General features: G+C 35.9%; 1 protein-coding gene across 5 annotated transcripts in view; it reads right to left on the reverse strand.

Moving 5' to 3' along the window:
* Nucleotides 1-652: 652 nt before the first annotated feature.
* LOC146433995 (uncharacterized) overlaps nucleotides 653-26,056 on the reverse strand; it is a 324,515-nt gene continuing 299,111 nt past the window's right edge. For 4 of the 5 annotated variants that reach the window (XR_014853778.1, XR_014853782.1, XR_014853777.1 and 1 more), the window contains 2 exons: nucleotides 20,942-21,123; nucleotides 653-1,615 (listed from right to left, as the gene is read on the reverse strand). Coding sequence is in view for 1 of the 5 variants with exons in the window: in XM_085068246.1 (XP_084924372.1) it covers nucleotides 21,072-21,123 (52 nt within the window). In the remaining 4 variants the exon portion in view is untranslated. Of the gene's footprint in view, nucleotides 1,616-19,524; nucleotides 21,124-26,056 lie in introns of those variants that run through there. The other variant, XM_085068246.1, reaches the window with a different exon arrangement.

The following is a 26,056-nucleotide window of genomic DNA, read 5'->3' on the forward strand; positions in this document are numbered from 1 at the left end:
CCTGCCAGAATAAGGTCATGAAGAGCCATTGAGCCATGGCAAGGCAGTCTGTCTGTGTGCAGCGCTCTGCTGCTGGGCTGGCACTGTGCACAGAGCTGTTCTGCACACACATATATATATTCATACACACGTAGAAGAAACATTAAAACTACCATGTAAACCAAGAGAGAAGCCAAGAACTCCAGAGGGGTGAGTGAAGTCAGCAGCAGCCAGAGGTGACCTCCCCACAGAGTCATGAGAGGATCACCTGAGGTCAGAAAGGCCCAGCCGACAGCTCAGGTGACAAGAGCCAACAGCTATGGGCAATTATCCTTTGTCCAAGAAGCACACGACCGGTGGAGCAGCCTGAGCTTTTGGGCACAGCAAGCTCCGGTTCCTGTGTCCCCCACTTGTAAGGCTGAGGTGTTTCCCGCCCCCCAGCTGCAGGTAATTAATTAATTAAAGCAGGTAATTAATTGCACCTGGGGCGGGCAGGGCTGAGGGCACCCAGCATGGAGCCAAAGCCAGGCCCCTCAGCCAGGGCACAAACCACACCTGCACCTCCAGAGGCGAGGTAGCGCTTTGGAAAGCAGAGAAATGCCACAGAGAAATCACAAAACACAGTAGAAAGATTCCATCTTCCAAAGCATTTTACTTAGAAATGATAGGGAAGATGTGTGCTGATGTCTTTACAAACAATTCCATGGGTGAGGGATGGGTGTTAACATCTTTGAGATGGGTCTTGATGTCTCTGGCAATTTCAAGCAGTGGATTTGTTGCAGAGCCCAGCCAGCCTGGCTCCTGACACAGACAGGTAGATCTGCACAAGCCTGAGTTTCTGAACTTTGGGGAAAAAGAATAGGTTCAAGGGGGGATATGTGGCAGGTGGTTCGGGAAGGCTGAACCTTCCCAGTACCTCAGCCAAAGGGCAAAGGAAGAGGGCACTGTGTGGCTGGGAGTTTGGGATGAAAGGAGGCTGTGCCCTCCGAAAGCTAGAGAGAGAGAGCTCCACGGCTGTGTGCCCCAGTGGTCAATCTCTCTCTATTCGAATAAAGCTGCAGGACTCCTCCATCTCCTTTAGGGACACTGGCTTTTCATTGCGTGATCTTCCATACAGAAACAATGCACAAAAGCAGATTTCTCAAACTATTTTGAGATATATGGCTTCGTTGTTTTGTTATTGTCAGACCCGCAGAGACCATTTCCTCTGCAAATAGCTTCTGGGACTGCAGGCTGGCTTGTTTTCTGTAGCAGTACCAGAGAGATTTACAAGAGAAAGAAAACAAAATTACCATGCCTCATTCCAAATTTGTGAGGGTCTTGTAAAGACTCGTTTAGAACTTCCATAAAAATGAACTTCCAAACCATTTCATAACAGGATTCTCAGACTTATCAAATGGATAAAATTATTTATTCCCATCCTAGTGTACATTGAGAATTGCCCAGCACAGATGTACACAGTCACCAGTGCATGAGAATCTCGAAGAACATGGGGGAAATTCATCTTCAAGAGTGAAATACTTGAATATTCTTCCAGATTCCCACCTAAAATTCTTCAAACCAAAACAAACGAGGTATTCTGACATTTGAAACCTCACTGGTGCTTTGCCTTCTGTGTTGTCCCAGTAAAATTCCCCTGTAATAAGAAAGGACAAGGTAAGTTTTACCAAGTTTTTAATACTGCAGTGTTCTACACTCATACAGCACTACTGCTGGCCCAGTGAAAAGAGAATTGATTTGAAACCCAGCTGGAGAGGAGGTTGAAGTTTTAAAAGGCTTTTACTGCTTGATCCCTTGCTGCTACCTCTGCTTCAAAGTGCGGGAAAAACCTAGGGAGAATCTAATAAAACAGAATCAGGCCTCTTGAGATGAATGTCTTATGTTTTCTTTTACCAATTGCCCTTTGAAATTCCTTGATGGATGGCATCAATAGCATAAGAGATATGTGGCAAAGCAGTGTGGAAGGCAAAAGGCCCATTTCCTGTCCTGTTCACATACCATATACCTGTAAATGTTATGAATGAATGAGTGTCCCTGTAGGTTGGCAGGTATAGCCATTGATTAAAACACCATTAAACATCATTAAATATATTTCCCATTGACACTTACATAGATACCTCTTTCATGACATGGTGCTAAATGCTTGCTTAATACAAAAAAATAAAATGTAACTAAGGAAACATTTTCATTTCCCATTCATTTCAGATTTAGGAATATTCATGCACACAAACCAATACACTTTATATAAATATGACAGAACCTTCAATAAAATACTTACAATAAAAATAATGGGATGTTTTAATAGGCAGTATATGAAAGATGTAGCTCATGTTTAGTGTAGTAGACATAAATCATTAAGGTTTAAGGTTAAATTGCAGCTAACAGGTAACAGGGATGACTTCACTGTAGAGCCTATTGACTCACAACCCACATCAAAGCCAGAATGATTATTTTGAGACCCTTGCCAAGTCCCTTGAGTATTTCCTTCCTAAACAGGAGATATTTTCCTGAAAATTTCATGCAGTGTACATTTCTACTAGAAGAAAACTTTTGCATCTAGTTAAATAAGCAAAGCAGAGGTGAATTTTATTGACTGCATGTCAAAGATGTTTAAAAAATCCTTTTTGAATGTCAAATGGTCTTTCATTTCCCCACCTTGAGATTCCTGTCTCTATTCTTTCTCTATATTTCATGTCTACTTGTTCTTTCAACCTCCTTGGAGTGCAGCCAGGCTCTCAGCCTCCAGTATGAATATGCTGCTCTATTCCTGTTTGATCTTCCTCCCTTGATGTGTCAGTTTCTTTGTGGCCTGCCTACTTGTCAAACCATTTTCACCCTTCAAAACTTTTTATGAATTTTTAAAAAGCAACGCAGATCTCAGGACATTTGATGAATTTTCAAGAGCTAATCACACTCAAATATCACAAACATTGCTGTTCATGTGTTAATATACTAAGGACAAACATTTATTTACAAATTTCTGTGCCTAATCCAGCCAGATAGTAACAAAATACATCACAAATACACTGAGTGGTAAGTAAAAGGGAGAACGCGTTCCTCTTCTAGCTGTAATGGAAGTAAATAATTGTTAAAAATGGGAAAACCAGAGAGTACTACAATTAAAACTGTCTATGTATACAAGTACAATACTGAACTATAAAATCTTTGGAATACAAAAGACATGTTGAAAAAGAAATACCAGGCAATCTTCACCTACAACACATATTTTAGAAAAAGACGTATAGTGGTGCAACTCCTTGTTATGAGGTGCCTTCATCCTTTTATCATAAGGTTGATTGGGTTCCTTATCAGCTCTAGTATGTGATACCCTTCACACAGTAGTTCCTCCATATGCATCTGTAATGCATGGATTAACAGATTAATAAAAGCTGTTTGCTAATGGTCATAAGAGATCACTGACAACACATCTTTTGGATGGTAGCATGCTTTTCAGATGATTAAAATTACTCGTTATGAGATCCTCATACAACAGAATTATACATCATGTACATCAACATACAGTGTTTCTTGTGTCAGATAGGTAAATAAATCCTAGAATGAAGCATGTCTAATCTCTAGCCAGGAAACAATTTATAATATTGTATTAGTGAGATTGTAAGTAACATTGTTTCACTTTAAACTATAGTCAGGAATGCCATCAGACAAAAGCTATCAATTAATCTGAAGTAAAATAACTCATTATGCCCTTTCCCAGGGAAGGCCACAAAAAAGCATACTTAACTGAAATGTGCAGTATGAAAAAGCATGGCCAATGTCTCTTGGCGTCAATGATTCAGGATGAGTCAGGACAAGGGAATATAAGGGGAAAGGAATATATACTAAATTGCACTACAGCAGTTTTTAATATAGACAATATTCCAGCCAGGAAATGCTCTATCCTTCCAGGACATTGAGAAGGTTTGTCATAACCTGTTACATGCTAACCTGAAGACAACACATTCTCAGACTACATCACATGATTTGTTACCTGCGAGCTATAGCATGACATTTTCTAATTGTACACATTCTATAAAACTAATATTGCATAAAGGAGCCTTCAGTATATTAGCAGAGTTTACATGTAAAAGAAACTCTTTTTTCGCATTCATATCTCACCAAGATTTCCTGTCCCAATTGTAGAAGACAAAACATGAATATTATATTGTTTTTCAAATAACTTTACATTTCAATGAGACCTATGGAATATTGCCTGCTTTATTTATTCAATTTTTATTTTCTGTTGAAGGTGCAGATGCTGGGGCATGAATATGACATTTTTGCTCTCTCATAAGAGAGCTACAGTAAGTATAGTAATGTGCTGAAAATAGATTTTAGTTTTGAATCAAAGAATAATTCCTGGAAACGGATTTATAGAATGGTTGGTGTGGACATATGCCAAGAAGAGGATGTTGGTACAAACTCAATATCTGTCAAGGTTGAAATGTATTAATTTGTCTGTTCCACTTTACAAATCACTCTGATATCTGCACCTTGAGGGATCAGATTCTCAAAGGCATTGAAGCTACTATTTCCCATGCAATAGATATGAAAATGAGTGCAAAGAAATATTTACAGCACACTAGATTCATGGACACTGACTTTAACATCCCATGAGAAACAACAACCTTAAAGAAATCTTTCAGAGTAAAGAGAAGATTGATTACATCAAGTAATTATTAGCTCAATTGTCATAAACCACAACTTGAGCAAACAGCTTCAGGGATGCTATTCTTTCAAACTCAAAAAATCACCATGATAAACAAAACATATTTTTAAAATTATGATTACAATTATTATTTTTAATTTACTAAAAAAAAAAAATTTGGTCTGCACTGTATTTGACAAAGGTGACATGTATCAGGACCAGAGGGAATGCATGAAAGAAGAACCTTACAAACTGTAGTACCCTTGGCATTATTGAATCATCCCTCAGTCTCCCGAGATTTGACTTTCTTGCTTATGAGGTTAAAATTAGTTTCCTTTAACAGGATTTATGTGATCAACCTACAATAAACTAATTACAAATTGTCCTGTTAAAAAATACAAACAAACAAAATATTTAGGGGGAAGGAAGTATAGCTTTACATCTGTAGTGATTTAAAGCACTCTCAGAAACAGCTGGAGAAGAAGCACAAGGATTTTAAAAGAGGGTCAAATCAAATCAGTACCATGTTGTGTTGGAAGAAGTTGGCATCTGAGACAAAGGTAATTATGAAATTTCTTCATCTCTTAGCTTAGATTTCATTAACTGAATTTTAGCTTTTATTAAATAAATGATGATAAATATAAGTTTTGAGTGACCTTGAGAACAAAAAGTTTTTCAGAAAGTTATTGTCTCTTAGAAGGTTATTAACAATCTAAGTCCTGGGAAGTAACTGGCACAATATTAATTTTAGCTATGTGGATTCTAGAACATTCATTAGCCTTCTTTATTGTCAAGTAATTTTACTGAAATTCTGTAGTAACAGTAGATTTTAGCATGGATATCAACAGTAAATCACTCAATCTTCCTCCCCACTTCATACATCACCATAGATTTCACATGTCAACTGCATAATTAAACCTTACAATATCATTAAAAAACTTAATATTTCCTTGTCATGGTGCTGTTGGCAGAGTCAACACACTGCAGTGGAGGGTTTGCTACCTCCAAAATGTCTATGACAGGAAATCACAAATTTCAAATGCCTCAGGGGTGCATGGGGTGTCTAAACAGGGACTTCACATATTGAAGCCATTGCTTCAAAGAGGATCATTTTTGTTGTCAGTCTTGGAAGAACAATGATGGCAGGTCATTATGGGATAAAAATGTGATAGAATTGAATCCTGCTCTGGCTGTCAGAAATGTCAAGACTGAATTTCGTTCATTTTGGTACTAGCTCTTCTTATACAGAAAGATGTTTCTCACTGTGCCTTGCAATGTGTAAACATCTGTGTACAAATACACACTTTTAGGCAACTTGCAAAAGAAATCCTTCCTGCAGGTAAAAAAATATATAACATTAGTTCCTTCTGATGGTACTATTTGCATGAATTATTTATTCCAGAGCACAATAGTCAGTACTGAGCAAGCAGGATGTAATAAATTGATAGTCATCATAACTCTGAAAGTCATAATCTACAAAGAAGCTGTTTTCAACCCATGGGTGTCAATGTAACCAAGCTCTGTAGTGTTCAGACGTAAGCAGCTAGACTGAAAAAACCTGCAGATGGTAGGTTATGCCTTGGAATACCGTATTTTTAGAATATTTAGGTTTATTTCATAAACCAACAGGTTTTACTGTTACTATCATTTTTTATATTACTATTATGCAAATACAAAAAGCACTATGCAAACAGGAACTGTTCACCTTTCTGCTGCCTACACCCAGCCAGATACAAAACACATAGACGTTAGTTAATGCCTATAATAATTCCCAAGTTTTTAGCTGAATAGGCATAAGAGCCTACACACTGTAGTAAATTGGGGCCAGAGTGTCTTCAAACAGAGCTGTGAAAAAATAGATAGGAATAAAACTGTTATATTTTGTCATCTGCTTTTAAAGAGTAGGCAAGGCTCTACTAATTGGATGAAGAGGCTGTGGGGGGAAAAAAAAAAACCTAGGAGGCTGAAGCATGCAACTGAAAGAAAAATAAAGTGCAGCAAAAGATATTTAAACAAAAGAAATGGAGCAAAAGTAACCATTAAGAGAAGTGAATAATTCCCTGTGTTGTTAAAAGCTGAAAGTTTGGGAAATTTGTTCATGTTTTCCTGTGATTATAGTATTTATATATATACATATGTGCATACCTATAAACATTAAAGAGAGGAAAGGAACATTTCAATAGGCTTGTACAAAGAATTTGGGATTACCATATTACTAAATTTGGGGTGCAGAGGTAGATAAGAATAAAAATCCAGCACAAATGAATATTGGTTTTTTCCTACTTCCAACCATCTTTTTGTTATCTTTTTTTCCAGACCCAAACTGAAGAAAACAAGCCTATATACCTATACATACTTCCATAAATTAAATCTTAATGTAGCGTATCAAAACGACCCACTGGAATAGGCTGTAGAATATAGTTTTAAATTATTACAGTGTTATGCTGTCTGAGTAGTGGACAACTTGCTAACAAAATAAAAGCTGTGCACTCCATTACAAGGAAAACTTTACTTTTTGGCTTTGCTTTCACAGAGGTTTTATAATAGGAAGAAAAAGTGAAGGCTGTAACACCACAGACAAATGGACCCACCCTCCACTTCACAAGAAGCAATAGATCCCCTCTATTCCCCAGTCCTGCTTCCTGATAGGACACAGTCTCACTAATGAAAATATCATCTCTTAGAGATCCTAGGACCTTTTTGTCCAAATGTCTTCTCAGACATCATGTCTTCTCAGAAAGAGAGCAGAGAGGCTATTTTAATTACCATGTGAATTGTAGTAGTTGATTAAATGAGTTATTCCACTGACTGATTCTGAGGAAGGACTGAAGGTCAATCAATGGACAGTGACTTTCCATCTTTGCTTCATTGTAATCTTTGAATAGATTTTTTGTATTTTCCTGCAGTCGACCTTCCAGCTATGGCTTCCTGCTCTGCAGATTCCAAGGTACTACAATCTTCATAGTTCACCCAAACTGGCTCTTTTTCTGTAGTAAAATTTGAAAGCTTCATTTTATTATTAGGCTAATTTTAAGTGCAACTTTAAAAGATCTTTCCAAGTTATTTTAGCTTCCTAATCTTTCAAGCAAACTAGATAAGATTAAATGGTTTTATTCTGTATAATGCAACTGTGAGCATTCAATGAAATCTCTGTCTTCAATTTATTATTATTATTCCATCTTTATCTCTTTGTTCTAAAAATTCCACACTGTTAAAGATTACTGTATATCAAAGTAATTTCATCATTAAAAACCTCCTTATAGCCTATGCTGCAGTAACAGTTCAGATTTTGTATTTTGTTGAACCAGATAAGAAGGATCTGCAGAATGGCCCTCTCTACAAACCCTTCACATGTGCATATGTCCCTCCTGACATGGCAGGACAGCGTCTCACAGGGATGTATCTTTTCAAGTTGGCCTTGCAGGTATAATCTCAGTGTAAAAACGTAGGGAGACAAGCTTTGGTTTTGACATTTCCAAGCCGTGAAGCACTTGACTGCATGCTTCCAATAGTGTTTATACGAACTATATGAATTAAAATGTTCTCATCTCTGCATCTTTCTCTTATGTTTCTTCTCTGTGCTGAATAGCACAGATGGTACCTGATGCCTCATCCTCAATGCTTTTTTTTTTTTTTTAAGTGTTTAATAAACCTAAAATTCCTGGCTTGATCTACTTACCACTGAAGAAAAGGGGAACACTCATTTTGACTTAAGTGATAAGAAAATCCAACCAAAAATTAGGAAACACGCTTGTATGTTTCATGAAATATGATCCAGAAAAAAATTACACTTTAATTGTTCTCTAATACACCTTATTTATTTATTCTGTCCTACACTGTTAGAGGAAAGGGAGGAAAAAATCCATCATAGGAAATGTAGAGAACTCCTCTCATCTGCATTTTGTACAGTTACCTTTGTTTTCTTCTTTTTCTAGATGTATTTAGTCCCCATGCCTAATGTATGCTTCTAAGTATTATAATCATGTAATCACTATTCAAATGGTACAGAACTCCTATAGCCAAATGTCCAAAGGCAAAAAACCCAACTGGCCCAGTCTGAACTAACAGACAATAATAATAAATACAGTAGCTATGGGCCCAGTCTAAACTACAACATCGTAATTTTATCTTTTCTGAAGGCTTTTTTTTCCTTAATCAATGTTTTGATACTCAAAATTTCCTACATATTGTCATGTACTAAATATGTATTAAAATAATACAAGAAAAATTATATTAACATATGAATAATACAATTATCTACACTCAAAAATATTCAAATATGATTCACTATCTACAATACCTGAAAATAGATGAATATCTATCATGGTAATAATAATAATTACAATTTCCATTTCAATATGTCACATTTTCGCCTGTCAGACCCTGACCAAAGTCAATGCAAACCATTGCTGAATCACCAGATAGTTAAAAATAGTAAACATATGTCATTTGGATTTATATCCTGGGATTTGATTCCACTGCCATGTGGATTTTGCTTTCTGCCTAAGTGATAGATAATAAAATGTGGACCTATCTTTATTTTATTGACAAGAACCAGTTTATAAAATTGTCAATAAACTAATTTTATTGACAAGATTAGTTGCCAAACTCTTTAAGTATAGTTAAATGCAATTAGTGCAGAATTGAGGAAAGAAATCAGGTGTTTGGATTATAAGAAGGAATAGCACCATGATTTATGTTTAATGAACCATTTTAGAAATTATTTCCTTGTCCAAAGCCCAAAATTACTATTACATTAAAGTCTTTCAACACCCCAAAGAGAAAAGCAAAGTACAAGCATCCACCACACATGTTGATGTCAAATCTGCAAATGTTACCAGACTACAGGTATATAAAATTACCAATAACCCATAGTTTAACAACCACTGCTGATGAAGAGTTAAACAGATAGATTATCCTGGGCAAGATCCATATCTATTTTGTGAACACTGCAACAAAGCACGAGCATGTGTGAAACTGATACGGTGCAGCACTTGCCAAAAATACCTCCCAGAACTCTGATTCTGTATTAAGGTTGCACGTCATACCTAAAATTAAAGTACATTTTGCCCACTAAAGGCTAAATGGGAAGGAAGTGTGAGAAATCAGCTGTATAGTCCCTTCCTCTTCTTTTGAAGCAATTGTTCCTTTATAATGTGCTTTAAACTGCAGCATTCACATTTTTACCTTCAAACTGGCCAGAAGCTGCACAGACTGAGCCAAAATGTCTCCATTGTGTCCATTTGGGATCAATGGGAAGAAGCAGGCTCTTCACCTTTCCTCAACAAGGCACCTTCACAGAAGCCCCAAGCAGGACAGATGTGGGACCATCTGACCATGGGCCTCTCCTCACTAGCTCCAGAAGGATGGAAGGAGGGACTTGTGCATCCCCAGAGATACCTGACAGCTCAGAAAGGCTTTCTAAGTCATAGCTACGTAAAAGTATTTCCATAAACAGACCAACCCCATTAAAGACCCCAACCAGCTACACAGTCCCTTTTCTCTCCCCCTCTGTAGGGCAAATCCTGACCTTATTTATCATATGTAAATGTCCAACCTGCAAAGTGTGAGTTGGCTAAAAACGTGTTTAAATGCTCTCCTATTCCTGAGGGAAAGAGCTCTCTTAAGAATATTGCCAAGGAAACTGGAGCCATTTTCATGCAAAAGGCACGACTGCTTGGAAAGGCAGAAACCAGCACAACAAAAAACCCCTTTGTGTTCTATTTCCTGCTCCTATACTGCCAACAGGCTAAGTTTTTAACACATCTAGGTGTAGGAGAACAAAAGCTAAAATTAGTTCAATTTATAATTAGGTGGAAAATAGTATTCTTTTCAGAACTATAGATATTGTTTTATTTAGCAGAGTTTTATTTATAAATAAATAAATTTATTTATTTTGATTGTTTGAAATAAGGAAAGGCTGTCACTTTTAACACTAACATTCAATATAAGAAGTTTAAAAATTAGATCCTATTTAATATATGCAAGGAAGATATTTCCAATGCAGTCTGCTATCAAAACTTGTCTGTCTGTAGCTCTTTGAGAGTGCAGATTATGCATTAGCTTCTCAACATCAGAATATGAGTTGACTAAAACAGTGAGATGATCCTTGTGCCTTAACCCCAGGTCTACAGAGGTTATGAACACGTTCACCAAAGTATAACATATTTCCTTGGTCTTCACAAGAATTTCTGGGAGCAACATTTCAGGTTATCAGTCTTGATTTAGATTACTTATGAAAGATTTGGTAATGATATTTGTAGATTAAGAGTAATAGATTTGGTAATGATATTTGTAACCCACCCTGCTGGTTTTCTTTATCTGGTTCTATTATTTGGTTGGTTGGATGGTTGGTTTGGAGTTTTTTTGGTATTTGGTGTTTGTTTGTATGTTGTAAGCACCATTATTAGATGCAAAAAATATTACTTTGCTACATTAGTTTCGTTTAATGACACTGAGAAACATGCCACAATTACAGAAATTTCTGAAGAAAAGCACAGATTGCCTCTACTATGCTTTATTTGGTCACTATCACAGGCATTATTATAAAATTAAATGGAAAAAAGCATGCAGCACAAAGAAAATCTCTCCTGGTTTTCTATACTCATCATTAATGCTTAAGAGACTGATCCATATTAAAGGAACTCCAGAAACATTTCTGAGGCTCCTTAGGTATATATTGGTTTCATTGTGTTGTTTTGCTAGATTCAAAGAGGCTCCCAGGGCTTTATCCTGGTCCCAGTTGAGCTGATGTAATGATTCCCATTAATAAGTCATGATATCAGCCTTAATATCAGGAGAATTCACACAATATCACAGAGCAAGAGTTTGCACTGCTTACGATTTCCAAAAATGGTAAAGAATCTCTGTTCCCATTGGTTTTACTGGCAAAAATACAAGAGTGCTTTGCCTTGGAAAGAGAACAAAAAACAAGAATTTAATGTGGCTTCAAACTATGATAGGAGCTCTTGAGTTGCATTTTTTTTCATTATTGGGCATTGAATGTACTTTCCAATTAATTCCCAAGGAACACATTTGAAACATGAACAGACTGTGTAGTCAGTACTTTACTCTCTGCAAGCCTGGAACTCTAAGGTAGGCTGTTAGTGTTTCCTGCTGAGTTGTTGCAGAAACATTTACTTTATGTTCAAGCTCTATGTTAATTTGCGATGGAAAATAACAGGAATATTAGGGGCTATTAACAGATTATTTTGACTTTTAACTGGGATAAGTCTCATAATGATGTGAAATAAAATCAACATTTCCCGAAATGCTTTTCCCTTAACAAGTCCAATCTTGTTGCACTGGAATTCAGAAAGATTTTTTTAATGTTTGTTTGGGGTTTTGCTTTTTTTTCCCCCCACTTTTTTTTATTGTAATGAAGTAGTAGCTATCAGACCAAAAAGACAGAATGTTCCCAAGATTCAGTGCCCTGTGTTTTCTTTGGAAACAGAGATCCTGAGAGTGAAGTTTGTAGAGCTTGGTACTTCTCAGTAGCCACATTAGTGCTGCTTCCCTGAAGTTATTTTTATAATAGAATTCTTAATGCTTGCAAATTATCTATTTTCCCTTCTTTTTATAAAACTGTCAGTATTCATATACATTCAGTCACCTGCACTCAGGCAAGTACATGGCCCTCAATGTTCTTGTGACCACTCCAGCCACAAGGCCAGAAGTAAATGCTATTAATTTAGAGCCTTTTAAGGTAGTTCTTTTTTTATTATTTTCACACTACATCTTCGCAAAAAATAAATGATGGTCACCTGAAAATGGGCATGCCTGCTTTGTGTGGACACTAGAAGCCATTCAGGACATTTGCCCCTTGATAACAGATTCTTGTTTGAATTTTAAATCAGACATTGCAGACTACAAAGAAAAACACTTTAAAGAAAACTTAAGACAGGACACATTATAAATTCTGTCTCCAGATTTGATTTGAATCAATGCTCTAACCTTTTTCATAACCTTCTAACTCATCAATATTACCCAATGGGGCAAATTCTTTTCTCATCTCTGATATTCCATTGAACGTAAAAACATATTTTAACTTATTTCAGGTTCTTACTTGCAAATTACATATCACTATTCCACATGCAACACCTTTCTTCTGCAATCCATTTGCTGGATTCTTATTTTGTGTTCTTTTAATCAAAGTGCCTCAACATTGATGTTTCAGGTCAGACCAATACTGCGTTTCTGAAGTGATTTTTTTTTCTTTTGTTTTGTTTGGGTTTGAGTTTTGTTGTTGGAGGTTTTTTTTTATTCTTTTTTTTTTCATAAGTCAACATTTTAAAAAATCTGTGGGTTTAGTCTAACATTTGGATTAAGGTTAGAATGTATTTTGTGGTTTTAGGTGTTAGAAGGTATGGAAGTGAAATTTCGGATAAGGTCCAATATGCAAATCAAGGTAAATAACTCATTTAAGCAAATATGTCAGTTCTAGAATATTTTCTTTGAAAGACTCTTTAACCTCAATCTCCATTTTTACCTTGCTCTATTGGACAATTGCTCCAAAGACAGAGCCTTATTTTACCAGCCCTCAGCTAACAGATGGCAAATACCAATGCCACTGAGGAGTGCTGCAGTGATAAGCTATAAAACTCACCATCAGCATGGAGCTTGCCTCCTGACTGGCTCTGTGCACAGCATTTGCCACAATTTGCACTGCTCTATGACCAATCTGAGTGCAGAGGCCCATGGCAGAGATGAACAACCTTGTATTATGCCCTCTCCCATGCCAGCCTGATTATTCATTCCAGCTATAATTCGTGCTGATGACTCCTGTGTTGCTGCTGGGTTTTCCTGCATCCAAATCAGGTCAAACCCTTATCAAGCAAAATCTCCTGCATTTGCATATGATAGAGCCATGCACCTTCTGGTAATCAGCAAAGTGCATGGGCAGCTTCTTAATACAGATTCAAGCTTATTCCATCATTCCTTCAAGGTGAAAATCTGCTTTTGATTCTGCTCCTCATTCATTGCTCTTTAGGTCTCATTTTGATCAAGATCAAAATTTCATGATCATTTTGTGGCAGAGAGTTAAGATATTTGCCAATTCCTGATTATTAGAAGAATGTATATGAAAATATGCCAACACACAAATGACTCTCACCCTACAAATATTTCTGAAACTGTATTCTCAGGTAAATGGTTCCTAATCATAAAACTCCCTTTAAAATTATACCTCTTTATACATCTTCAGCTGTAGCTAGACCTGATACTGGTTCACACATATACAATTATCAATGACAATTAGAAGAAAATAAAATCCTCTAAGTTACAGTTTGCAGCCTACTCTTAATTCTTAAAAACAGAAGCTTACATCAGAAAAAAAATGTTAGTTGTGTAGATTAATATTCTAGAACAAAGAAAATAAATAATGTGGAATAATGAGTGCAATCCAGGAAGAGGTAAAGAATTCTCATTACCTGTTGAGAATCTTGCACTTTTCAATCTCAACTTTGAAGATACTGACTTTCAGCAAAGGGACAGAAATTAGCATATAATCAGTGGTTTTGTACATAAAACCAAAATCATTTAACCTGCTTAGTATTCTTGTCAAGGGAGAGTGACATTCACAGTAAATGTAAACAAATTACTCTTACTTGGGAAGAACTTGAAGACCCAAAGCCTTTGTCACACATCTCCACACAGACACATGGATCTTATCAACTGAGGTCCAAGCAGAGCTCTGAGATAGGAAACTTTTAGAAGAGAGTCATGAAAACAGGAAGCAATGTTTGCACTCTGCTGTGTTAAATGAGAGATTATGAAGTTTAAATACATTTCTTCCCAGGGTACACTAGGAGGGCCAGGACAGGCTTTGACAGCAGATGAAAAATCCAGCAGTTTGCCATACAGGAATAATATGCTGCCCCTTTTTTTCTTTTTAAGGGAAAAAACCCAAAACCTAGATATCTTACTATAATGAGGGGACAGAGATGATGGTGAAAAAGATCTCTATGGGGTGACTTTTAACTTCCAAGTCCAGCCAGGCTGGAATGTAGGGCAAGAAAGACTAAAGTTCCAGGGTCTCAATGTAGGAAGTAAAGAGCAGAAATACTTGAGAACACCTTCTCATCTTCAGATCAACTGCTTTTTTTTACATTTTCAGTCATAATAGCACAGAAATTTTACTTTTGTTTTGGCTCCAGGAAAGTTTTTCCCTTTCTATGTTAAAATGCATTTTTATCAACTTAATGTCATTACTTTCGTGTATCTAACACTAACTGTAGGATCTACCTGCAATTTAGCATCTTTAAGAGTAGCTGAAATAGTTTTACTGCTGTCAAATCTCTGATTGAGGCTACAAGATTAGAAAATCCCATTTCAAAGATTTTTCACACAAATGTATAGTATTTTTAGAGACATGTTCATTTTTAGAGATACGCTCATTTCCAACATTGCACTGTCTTGAATTAGTTTGAGGTACAGTAGAATTAAAATGTTCTTTGGTCAGATTGTGGGCTTAGCAGAAAGTGCTGAGTCTGCTTTCACCAAGAAATTCTATTCATAAATAACATTATTTTTCACAGATAACAGCAAATGGAATGTAGAACTAACAGAGAAACTCCAAATCTGACTTACTGAGGTATTCAAGCAGTGTGAAGGAGAGATACAATAATTTCAAAAAACTTTCTGCTCTCTGGCTAAAGTGTTCACAGAGTGGACAAAATAAGCATATTCTGAAACTGGATTGTGTGATAAAGGCATTCTAGGAACAAAATAGAAGGATCTTAAGTTAAGCACTACCACTGTAGTGACAATGGCTAATGACCGTGCAATTGGTGATAACCAAGCCGCACAAGCTAAGAAGAATTGTCAATATAGTTTACCCATTTGGAATCCAGAGAAGAGAAGCCAAAGAAATCACATATTTTTTCTCTAATGGAAGCAAGGAGCCATGAAAAAGCAATTCAGTGCTAAATGTCTTAGTTAATCGCTTATTATGTGATTCCTTTCACAGAAACGCTGGAGTAAAACTAATTATGGTGAAATTTAAACCATTAAATTTTGTTACATATTTTTCAAAGATTATTGAGACTATAATTATTTGTTGTTATCAGAATCGCCTTTACAAACTCCCAAGTTCCATTAAACCAAGCATATTCATATAGGAAATTCCCTCTGCACAGAAACTTGTAAGCTAGAAAATGAAACAAAACAGAAGAGGCAGACAGAATAACTGTGGTTTAGTAACATGGAAATGGGAACAAAAAGAGAGAAATTTGGACATGGGAAATTATGTTCTCATTGTTAGAGGAGGAGTCGATAACAAATGCAGCAAATCCAAGTTCTTCATTGCCTTCACTGAGCACCCATCCTTCCACTCAAACCTCATGCCATCTACATTTGTTTAAATGAGTTTGATGGAAAAAGGAATTGTCAACTATCACATCAGGTTTTCCTTTTCCTTTGATATTTCTATACTTCGTTATTATTGCCTAACAATAAATCTAGTTTATCTCAAATTCTTAATTTGATAGAATTTTCATTGATATTTATTTTTGAAAAAGCAATCAGAATAAAAGCAGCAACCTGTGGATAAATCACTAGTATCCTTACAAAACCTTGTTTTCTATCTCTCTTTCCTCAAACTTTTCTCTTGAGATCATAACCTATGCTATTATAAATCTTTTATAAGTTAAATACTGAAATACTGCACACTTTTTTCCAGAGCAGCCTGTTTTGTTTCTTTCTTTCCCCCTCCCCACTCTCAAAACGGAATAACATCTTTGCTCAAACTCTAAAGTAATATCATGTTTTATAAAGTCAAGTCATCAGTAAGTCTCTGCACAGGTGTTTTACCCTTCTTCCCATAATTACAACATTGCCTCTTAAAGATGTTTCCACCATAACTATTTAGGAGCTTTTAGTGTAAATACTTTTGATGATTTTTCTAGAGGGTAATTTCAGACCTTTTAAATTTTAAATCAATATTTCATAAATCTGAATAAATTTTATTCTACTCACAGCTATATCTTCTTGATTATTTGTTCCAATGACAAAATCCAACAGATCAAAGTAGTTTTTAAATATGATTGAGAAAACATCTCCCTTCCTTTTTATTGACCACAAAAAATATCTGTGAAACTGCCAACTGAATTATAACATATTCTAACACAAGTTTTCAGGTTTACCAAAGTATATAAACATGACTAATTTTTACAATATAAATAAAACTAGGAAGGGATTGCATTTCTGCACTTCTTTTTTAGTGAATTATTTGGGTAATACAAAATTTTTTTTTTACAATCTTAAAAAACAAACAAACAAACAAATGAAAATCAAAGCTCTGCCCCTCCCCTGAGCCTAGAGACTTCTTTTTTTCACCTTTAATACTCAGTTTGGTACTCACAGCATCTGAGAATGAGCTGCTGCCCCAGCTCTTTCTCTTCTGTAGCTCTGGGGGAAGAAAAGTGACTTAAGGTGTAGGAAGAGTCAATCATTTTTCTGTAAGCACTACTCTAAGCTGCTTCCATTGCTCGAAAAAGATTCAAGAAAATGACACCACAGTATTAAACATCCTGTGCCGCTGTCCTGCAACAGTGAACTACAGGGACTCATCAACCCTCCAAAATGTGTGTGACAGTCTTTGAAAAACCTCTACTGATCATCAGGGTCCTTTATTTGTATAAAAACAGCCAACCCAGCTTTAGCAGTTAGTCAGGAATTAAGTACATAGACTTTCAATTCTTTCTCTTTGAATGGATAAAACTGTAGTCAAAACTATGTTTCAAATTTTGTGCTTTCTGGAGTACAGGAATAGTAAGCAGAGATAGAAAGCAGATTAGATAGTGCAACTAGAAAGGGGAAGGAAGCAACACTATCTTATCAAAAGCACATCTTTATATGTCTAAAGTATGCAATACAACAACCAAACAATCCTGAGCCACAGGCCTTAATTCAGTCCACCCTGTATATCCTAGCACAGAGTTATCTGGCCTAGTTTGAATATGGGAAACATAAAAATCTACATACATAAGATTAACTTGTTTAATTTTTCATTTCAATGTGTTTTATTTCTGACTGTCAGTTTTGTGAGCTGTACAGTATAGGATCTCCAAGAGTGCTGTACGCACAGACACTCATTTTCTAAATTATGACACTATAGGCCAGAGAGAGTAGGAGAAAGGACAAGAGGGATACTTTACAAGTTATTCAAAAGAGAAGCCTGATCAGTCTTACTCAAAAGCTTAAACACCACATTAATTTAAAGTATTTGCTACAACAGATACCAAAATGCCCACACAGACCCTGCTATGCAGCACAATGACAAGACTCTTTGCACCTTACAGTTACCAAGGAAAACAGTGATGTCTCTAGAAAATAGTTCACTTATTCCAGAAACAAAACCTCAAAGAACAGGAAATATTTGGCTCAATATATTAAAAATACATTTAAAAAATCTACATTGAGCTGAGAGTAAAAAAAAACCAACATAATTTAAGAGTGCACTCACTCCAGCAAGTTAATCTGAATTCTATTGCATGTTCTTAGTATCAAGAAAGCAGAATTTTATCAGTCCTGCTGCCATCAGATTAACTTAGCCAATGTTGCTGAATTTACAGGAATATGAGAAAATAAGTTAGGCATGGAAGGTAGCATTCCTACCTTCAGTGCACTTAACAGGTAGTAAAGAGATGTAAATAACATCATAGATGCAGTAAAATTAATATTTGAATATAAATGTAGCCTTGGCTGTGTGTTTTATAAAGTATTTAACTTACTGTAGGATGATTTAATACCATAAGCTATTCCATATTTCAAACACAAAATGTATGGTCAGCGAACATATTCACCACTGAAAAATTAATTTTACTACATGGTCAATAACATAGTAGGCAATTAGGTAATGACATAATTACCATATACTTAAACAGCATGCTGAAATATGCTTATGAAAGATTGTAGAAATTAATACTGAAATTTCCAATAGCACACATATGCAGAAGTCTGCATATTTAACTAGTATCCCTTTATTTCAGAGGTGCCAATAAATTAGAGGAAATTTTGTTACACATTAATTTCTATGATGAAGCAGTACATACAAAGCCCATCAATTACAGTGATAGAAGTAATTAGGCTTTCAGTTCCTATGAATTAACAGTGCGTCATGTTCTCGGGGATAAGTGGCACACATGATTATCTCTGATTGCATCTACCCACTTAATTGTTAATGAATGTCATAGTATGTATGCAGACTTTAATTGACAATAAAACCAGGTAGATTTATTAGTTGTTTTCAACTTTATTAGTTAAACTTGTGCTATGTTAATGATTCTTATGCTCCATAAAGGAGGTTTCTTAGTGTGTTATTGAATGCTCTCAGTGTTACATTCTTGGACAGGGTGAGAGCTGTGACAGTAAATACACAGTTAAACTACTAAATATGGAACAAACCAGCTGCATTCTGACTCTGCATTCCAGTAAACAAGAATCTATAATAAAGTCATAAAATGTCCTGTTGTGGACGAGGCAAGTGCTAATAGACTCCCAGAAAAGTTGTTAGAGTTGCAATAAGTGTTCACCAGTAGTTCAAATGGCTCCTTCTCCTCTTTTGTTATATATATAATACAAGACATATGTATATATAAAATATATATAACATACACATATAAATACAAGATATCATTTGTTATAGCTTCATACAAAACCTCTTTGCCTTGAATATTACAGAGCATCTGAGTGTAAGAAGTGGACAGCTTATAAAACTTAATGTATGTTTTATCTCTAATATATTAAATATTACATTTAGCTAATATTTTTTTTTTCAGAATTATGAGGCTGGGTGCAAAAAGATAAGAGTGGGTCCATTTTTGTACCAATAGGCAGATTATTCCACTAATTTTTTTTTCCCAGAGTTGAACAATCTTATTTTATAGAATCAGAAGCCAAGGAAGACATATTTTAGCAGAGATAGATCAAATAATTTAAAATATCAATATTAATGTTGACCTTGATATACATGGAAATTCTGCTATGCATTTCATTATGTAATTATTTATACTCATTTATATATCAGAAAAATGTCATACAAAGTATTACTTGCCAGAATACTTGTTCCCTTCTTTTTTTTAAAAAATTAAACAATGAGTATTTACCCTCCACAAAAGCACAGACATACACACTCTTACAACCTAGAAATTGCTGTAAAATAATTTAATCAATATGGTGAATCATTGTAGCCCCTTTTCACAGGAACTGGTGAATGGGAGCTGTGGCCTCATTGAAAATGTAGCAACAATTCAGCTGTAATTGCTATTGGAGAAATGGCATTACAGTAATATCATTAGTCATAACATATGCTTAGGGCTGTTTTATTTATTTAAACACATTTAATTAAAGAATAAAAGAAAGGACAGATGAGTAAGGGTCTACATCCAGGGAAAATAATGAGGAACGTATTAACATAATTTTGTTTTTATTTCTGTACTTGTACACATCAACTGACATTCTTTTAATGGTTTCATGCTCTCTTTCACGTTTACTTTGCCATCTTTCATTTGCAAGCCTTTTGGCACCTAAAACACCCTGGGCAATCAACAACTTTCCAACATTTGTCATCGAAAACAATGTATTGCATTCAAAGGCTGAAGGAGCAGAGGCCAGGAGCCCATGAAAGTCACACTTCATTTAACATCCATTACACCTCCTCACCCTCCTGCCCTCCCCTCCTCTCTGTGCCTCCGGGAGCTCAGTGGCAAAGTCTCCACTGAGTGTTTATGCACCCCTTCAGGGAAGAGCTCTTGGTCTCTTTTGCTATGTCATTCTGCAAATTGATGTTTGAATCAACTCATTCTTTAAAAATTCATGAATTTAATTAATGTCACGTCCTGTTGCCTGTTTCACTGGACTTAGAACATTAACTTAGTGTTACTGGCCACAGCTTTTTCACACTGATAGCAACAATCAAAAACAACTGTAAGAGTTGTTTTATTTTATTCTGTCTTATTTCACATCAAAGAAATAAGTGAAAAAAAATTCAAATTTAACATACCACCAGATGCATATTTTAGAATTATTTGTAACTGAATATGGTCTTTCAAGAGAGGTAACTAATTGGTTCTCTTAAGGTATAATGCAGCTCTCATCATTAAGTATTTTCTACATAAATTTGATCTACTTCAAGAGCAATGGAATTTCACAAAATTCTCTTTTTCTTTTTTTCACTGATTACCCAAGTATCTTTCTGACACGTAACTCATCAGGAAAAAAAAAATCACCTTGTTTTCTCCTCTTCTATTTAACTACCCTTTTTCCTCATCCTCATGGGGTTTTTTACCTTTATTTTAGAAGATGTGGAAGGCTACCAACCTCTGCACACAATTGAGCGAGGAGCAAGATGTTACCAGATGTTCCAGAAGTGGAGAGATTCCAGAGCAGTCTGGAAACACTTCCACAGTTGCACACCCAAAGATTAGGTGCAGCTCAGCAGCAGGACAGCTCAGCCAGTGCGGTGCTGATGGACATGGTGCTGCTGAGCTCCTGCTTCCAGCCTGCAGGGATACAGCAAGGTCATTGGGACTCACTGTCACAGCATTCACAATGTCTTCATAAGAAAGTAAAATATTTCAAAAGTCAAATTATGAAGTGGCATACACTGGCAAAAGTAGCATCAGTGTCATCAAAATAAATTTTCACTCTAAAGTGACAACTCAATACAAATCTTTTAGGTTAAAGAAAAATGGAAATACAATACTTCCATAAAACACATGTTATTTAAGTAAACTGAAAATACAAGGTAGGAATCCAGTGGGAGATATATTAGAATTTAATCATAGATTAAAAAACCTTTAGAATTTCCCAGAAAAGGTTTTAGAGAGAAGATATAAACAAACCTCATCAAATTAATCTCTTCATTGTTCCTAATCTTATGTGCCGTCACAAGATTACCAGTGCTTGTTCTCATATCAGATATTAAATTTCACCTCTACACAATGGCTTGTTGGAGAAAAGGGTTGTTTAGTGGAGGGCTAAACTAAAACAGAACAAATTAAATTAAAAATTTTGGTACTCTCTAGCTGAGATTTTTTTCTCCTAGGCCACCATTAAGTAGCCACAAGATCTTCTCTGAAGAAGGAATTGATGCAAAGAGTATCACTGTTTTTTGTTTTGAAGGAGCACAATCTCCATTTTTTCTGAGCTGCAGTGTCTTTGTGCCTGCTGGTGCTGTGGGTTCCAGGAGAATGAATCCCACTCTTCTGCAGCCGGAGAGAGGTGCAAACTGTGTGTGGAAGAATGATTACCAGAAACCAAAGTAAGATGTAAAGAACAAAACCAGCAAAGATAAGGACTGGAGAGTTATATTTTTTAAATCCATCCAACCATCTGAGGTTTGGATTAAGCATAAATCTTCAGCTTAATGGGATAGGATGAAGGCAGCACATTAAATATCTCTGCCATGTGACTGGGCTATTCAACAGGTCAGAACAGAAATTCAATGCAACTAAATAAGCAGGTTTTAGATGAAGTCTTGCTCTGTCAGCCAGGAGTCTACAACAGATTCAGTGCTAACAGACAGGCAGGACTGTACAACAAAAACCAAGTCTAATACATGTACTATTTGTGCCAGTTGTGTTTGCATTCTGTACTTTGCAGCAACTGGTTTAATGTAACAACTGTTTTTAAATAATATGAAATGCCCAGATATACTTCTACAAAAGTACTTTGTGGTTTTCAGAGTCATTTAAATGCCTTAAAAGGGTTCTTCTGGAAAGTCTCACTTTTCAAAGATTCTCAGATCAGTCATACAAAATTTCAGGTGGTTAAATGAAAATAGGATCAGTGTGCACACTTCAGCTCCTTGATCCTTAAATTAATTTCAGTTCAAGGATCCTTTATGTATTATAAAGTTAGACTCCTGCTTACCAACATATCATATATTTTACAGATTCCTGGACACATTGGCAGTTGAATCACTAGCTTTTTACTCTGCTAATGCTTGTTGAGTTCTACTTTACACTTTTTAAACATGAGCTCCTAGTTTGCAATTTGCAAAACTTCAGTTTCAAAGACTGCCAATTAGCCACAAATCTTCAGAAAGGAAAGAGCTGAGAAATCTCCTAGCAGGACCAAAGAATCTTGAACTTTCTTCCAATGTTATTGTCTGACATTTACCAAAAACAGGAAGCAGACTATGATTCTCATCCACAATAATGTCCAAAAATTAGAAGATGAAAGTGCATTCAACAATGAAATATTAAGATTGCTTGATCATAAGCTGAACAGTGGGATACCAGCACTGTGAATTTTTTTTTTCCCAGTTATGGACACAAACAATCTGACCCTATAGGAAGTATTTCCTTACATCATTTGATTGAAAACATATAACCAACAGAGAAACTTCATAAAACAACCTTTTGAAGTATCACAGTATTTGATAAAGGAATTGGATCAGAAATAGAGGAAATGTAGAATTCTCATCATAGACACTACTAAAGATTTTTGCTAGTGAAATCTCTTGGATAAAATGAAAAGCATTAACAGCTGCAAAATACTGGGGTACAGGCAAACCGAGGAGAAAGCTGGTGAAGCAATCTGAAAATTCCTCTCCTCTCTGCCTGGCCTCACGGCTATTGCTAGCCTATGATTGTGGCCACCAACCCTGTGCTTCTATGTGAAAACTGAGCTTGGAAGTCCTGGGCAAAGAAAATGCTCCTCTGGCATAATAAATAATACATTTACTGTTAGGGGAATTTTTAACTTTCAATGTGAAAATTATTTAAAGGTACAGGAAATTAAGAATCACTATATTTAGGCATTGAAGGGAAGACTTTTTTTTTAGAATAACAGTTTAAGCAGCATGAAATACCAATACATGTTTTCAAGTACATCAAGTGCAAGAAAGCATCAGAGAATGAGGGAGAAAGAGGGAGGAAAGGATACTTGAAAGCATCTTGCTATGGTTCCTGAAATCATCCTGACTTCCGGCTTGGGCCAAAAACCCAAGAGCGAACAGCAGTTCAGCCAGCTGGAGGGAAGGGGTTTGATGATTGCACCTCTCTGTGTATTTGTTGCAGAAAACTGTGGGGTTTAATCAAAGCAGTACAATAGCCAACAAGATCCAGGTGGATATCTGAGCTAGCAGTGATCAGATGCCTGCAGAAAAGAACCACAGAGACAAGACCAGAGCAGAGATTCCACTCAGAGACATTTTCAGCCCACTGACCAGAACAGACATTCACAGACTCCATCACCCACTCTGAAGAGATGGTTGACTGTTCTCATTGCTGCACTGCTTATTCTGAGTGCACAACAGTGACTGGCACAGACACTGCTCCACAACAGCAGTTGCACTGTGGGCTGGGATTCCTCTCCTCTTTATAACCAGCACAGCATGCTGACAGCCTTCTTTAAGCATAACTCTATTGAACTTAATTCAGTGGATGAGTCAGCATTTCAGAGAAACCAGAAACTGGCTAATACCATGAGAAGGAAATAAGACAAAACCAAAGATCTCTATGCCAAAAGAGAATAAGCCTGTTCAAAAGGAAGGAGCAACGTCAGATGGTACTGGTTGAGGATCTAGCTCTAATTGTGGAGTTTTGGGGTTTTTTTTTCCCTTCTTACTTGCAAGAATCTATTGAGAAACAAAGTTAGTGAGAATATAGTCCAAGGAAAAACGTTATAAGTGCTGTTTCCCTCTTCCCTCAATTCCATACTGTGATAGTTTCCAGAGCTGAAAATGTCCTAGCAGCAGATGATTGTTTTGTGACTCAAATTCAGATAAAAGCTAATATTTTTTCATTAAATAAATGCTGCTTAGGAGTCAGAAAACTGTAGGATTGGTCGGGTTGAAGTTTGCAGATGCCAGAAAATCCATCTGCCAAGCAATAATTTCATCTGGGAAGCAATAATGTAATTTACTTTTACACCTTGCTGTGTCTCAAACAAAGTGTGTGGTAACCACTTAGACAGGCATGCTGAATGTTTTTGTGGATAGCTTATTGAAAAGCTCTGCTCAATGTGCAGCCAAAATTCAAAAAGTAGAGTACCAGGCAAAAAATGTGCATATTTTTCTAGTTTGCACCACAGCAGGTAATGAAATAGAAAAATATCAACAGTGGAAACAAAGACATGGGATTCCTTCTAGATGATGACATTTAGTCAATCAAATCCATATCTTCAAGGTTTCTTTAGAAGGGCAAATGGTGTATACTTCCCTTTACTCCCAATCTCTTATTTATTTTTGTAAGTCGTCAATACCCCAGGTAAGATTTTAATACATCATGAAGAACCACCAGGGTTATTTTAATTTTATGTATATTTAGCATGTCCAAATGTAGGTCTTAGTAATTAGTATCTGAATCCTTGTAATTTAGATTTATGCATTAGACCAAACTTTGTTCTGCAAAAATTGTCCACAAACACATCAGCTAAAAATGATAGCAAAAGTAAAATTTCTTACTTTGTGAATCACTGCGTTTAAATTCTAATTCTCCTTCTTGGCTTAGAATGGAATTCCTGGGTATGCTACAAGCTCTCTTCAACAGCAAGTTAACTGGGCAATGATCCCTGACATCAGAAAACCCTTCAAATGGGATTTTTCCCCTGAAATAATCCCTCCAAATACAAAGCACTGGAGCCATTGAAACATAACAAATATGCTCTACAGAGGTTTATATGCACTAAAAGAAGAATAAAAATACTTCTTTCTGTGACAGTCGTATGCTCATTCATTTCAGTTGCTTTTACAGAAAATTCGTAACAGAATATCAAATTTGTTTATCCTTAAAGCAAAAATATTCTGATGTTTCATTTTGTTCTGCTCAGTTGCATTAAAAATTTACATAAAACAAACAATTTTTTAAAACACCAAAGAAAACCTTTATAGATAAAACAATGTATTTTCATATGTTCTAGTGAAGCATTTCTTTACAAATACATATTTTGGAAGAGTAATATTCAGGAATAAATCTGCAGTAAAGTCTGTAGAACAGTGCTAGACCTGGGCTCCTTTTGTAAGGGGCTCCTTTTTGGGCTCCATCTGTAACCTAGAAATGAGGGTGAGCTAATCTTTCCCTGCTTGTTTATGACTCTGTTAATTGAATTCACACACTAAATTCATAAATTAAGTTAACAAAGCCATCTTGGTGTTTGTTTTCATGTCCAGATCAATACAGGGAATCTTATTTAACTATTACTGAAGTAGTATCCTGCAAAATAATAATATATTTTCTTCTTTTGATCTGTCAGTCTTGTGCTCTTGAAAGACAGACACTGAGATGCTTAGAGGTCAGGATGTCATTGTGTAGATGTTACGGAAAATATTTAAATTTGTTATAGAAAATATAGATGTTACTTGCTGGATGTCTGCAAGATATTACAGTTTTGAAACAAAATCCTACCTCTACCTTTTAGAAATACACACAGAATTCTTGGTCTTGACCTTTAAGAAAATGTGGACCATGGGTTAAAGTCTGAAAATGA

The sequence above is a fragment of the Lichenostomus cassidix genome, chromosome 8 (assembly GCF_008360975.1).
Source record: "Lichenostomus cassidix isolate B80296 chromosome 8, HeHo_3.0, whole genome shotgun sequence".
Classification (NCBI taxonomy): domain Eukaryota; kingdom Metazoa; phylum Chordata; class Aves; order Passeriformes; family Meliphagidae; genus Lichenostomus; species Lichenostomus cassidix.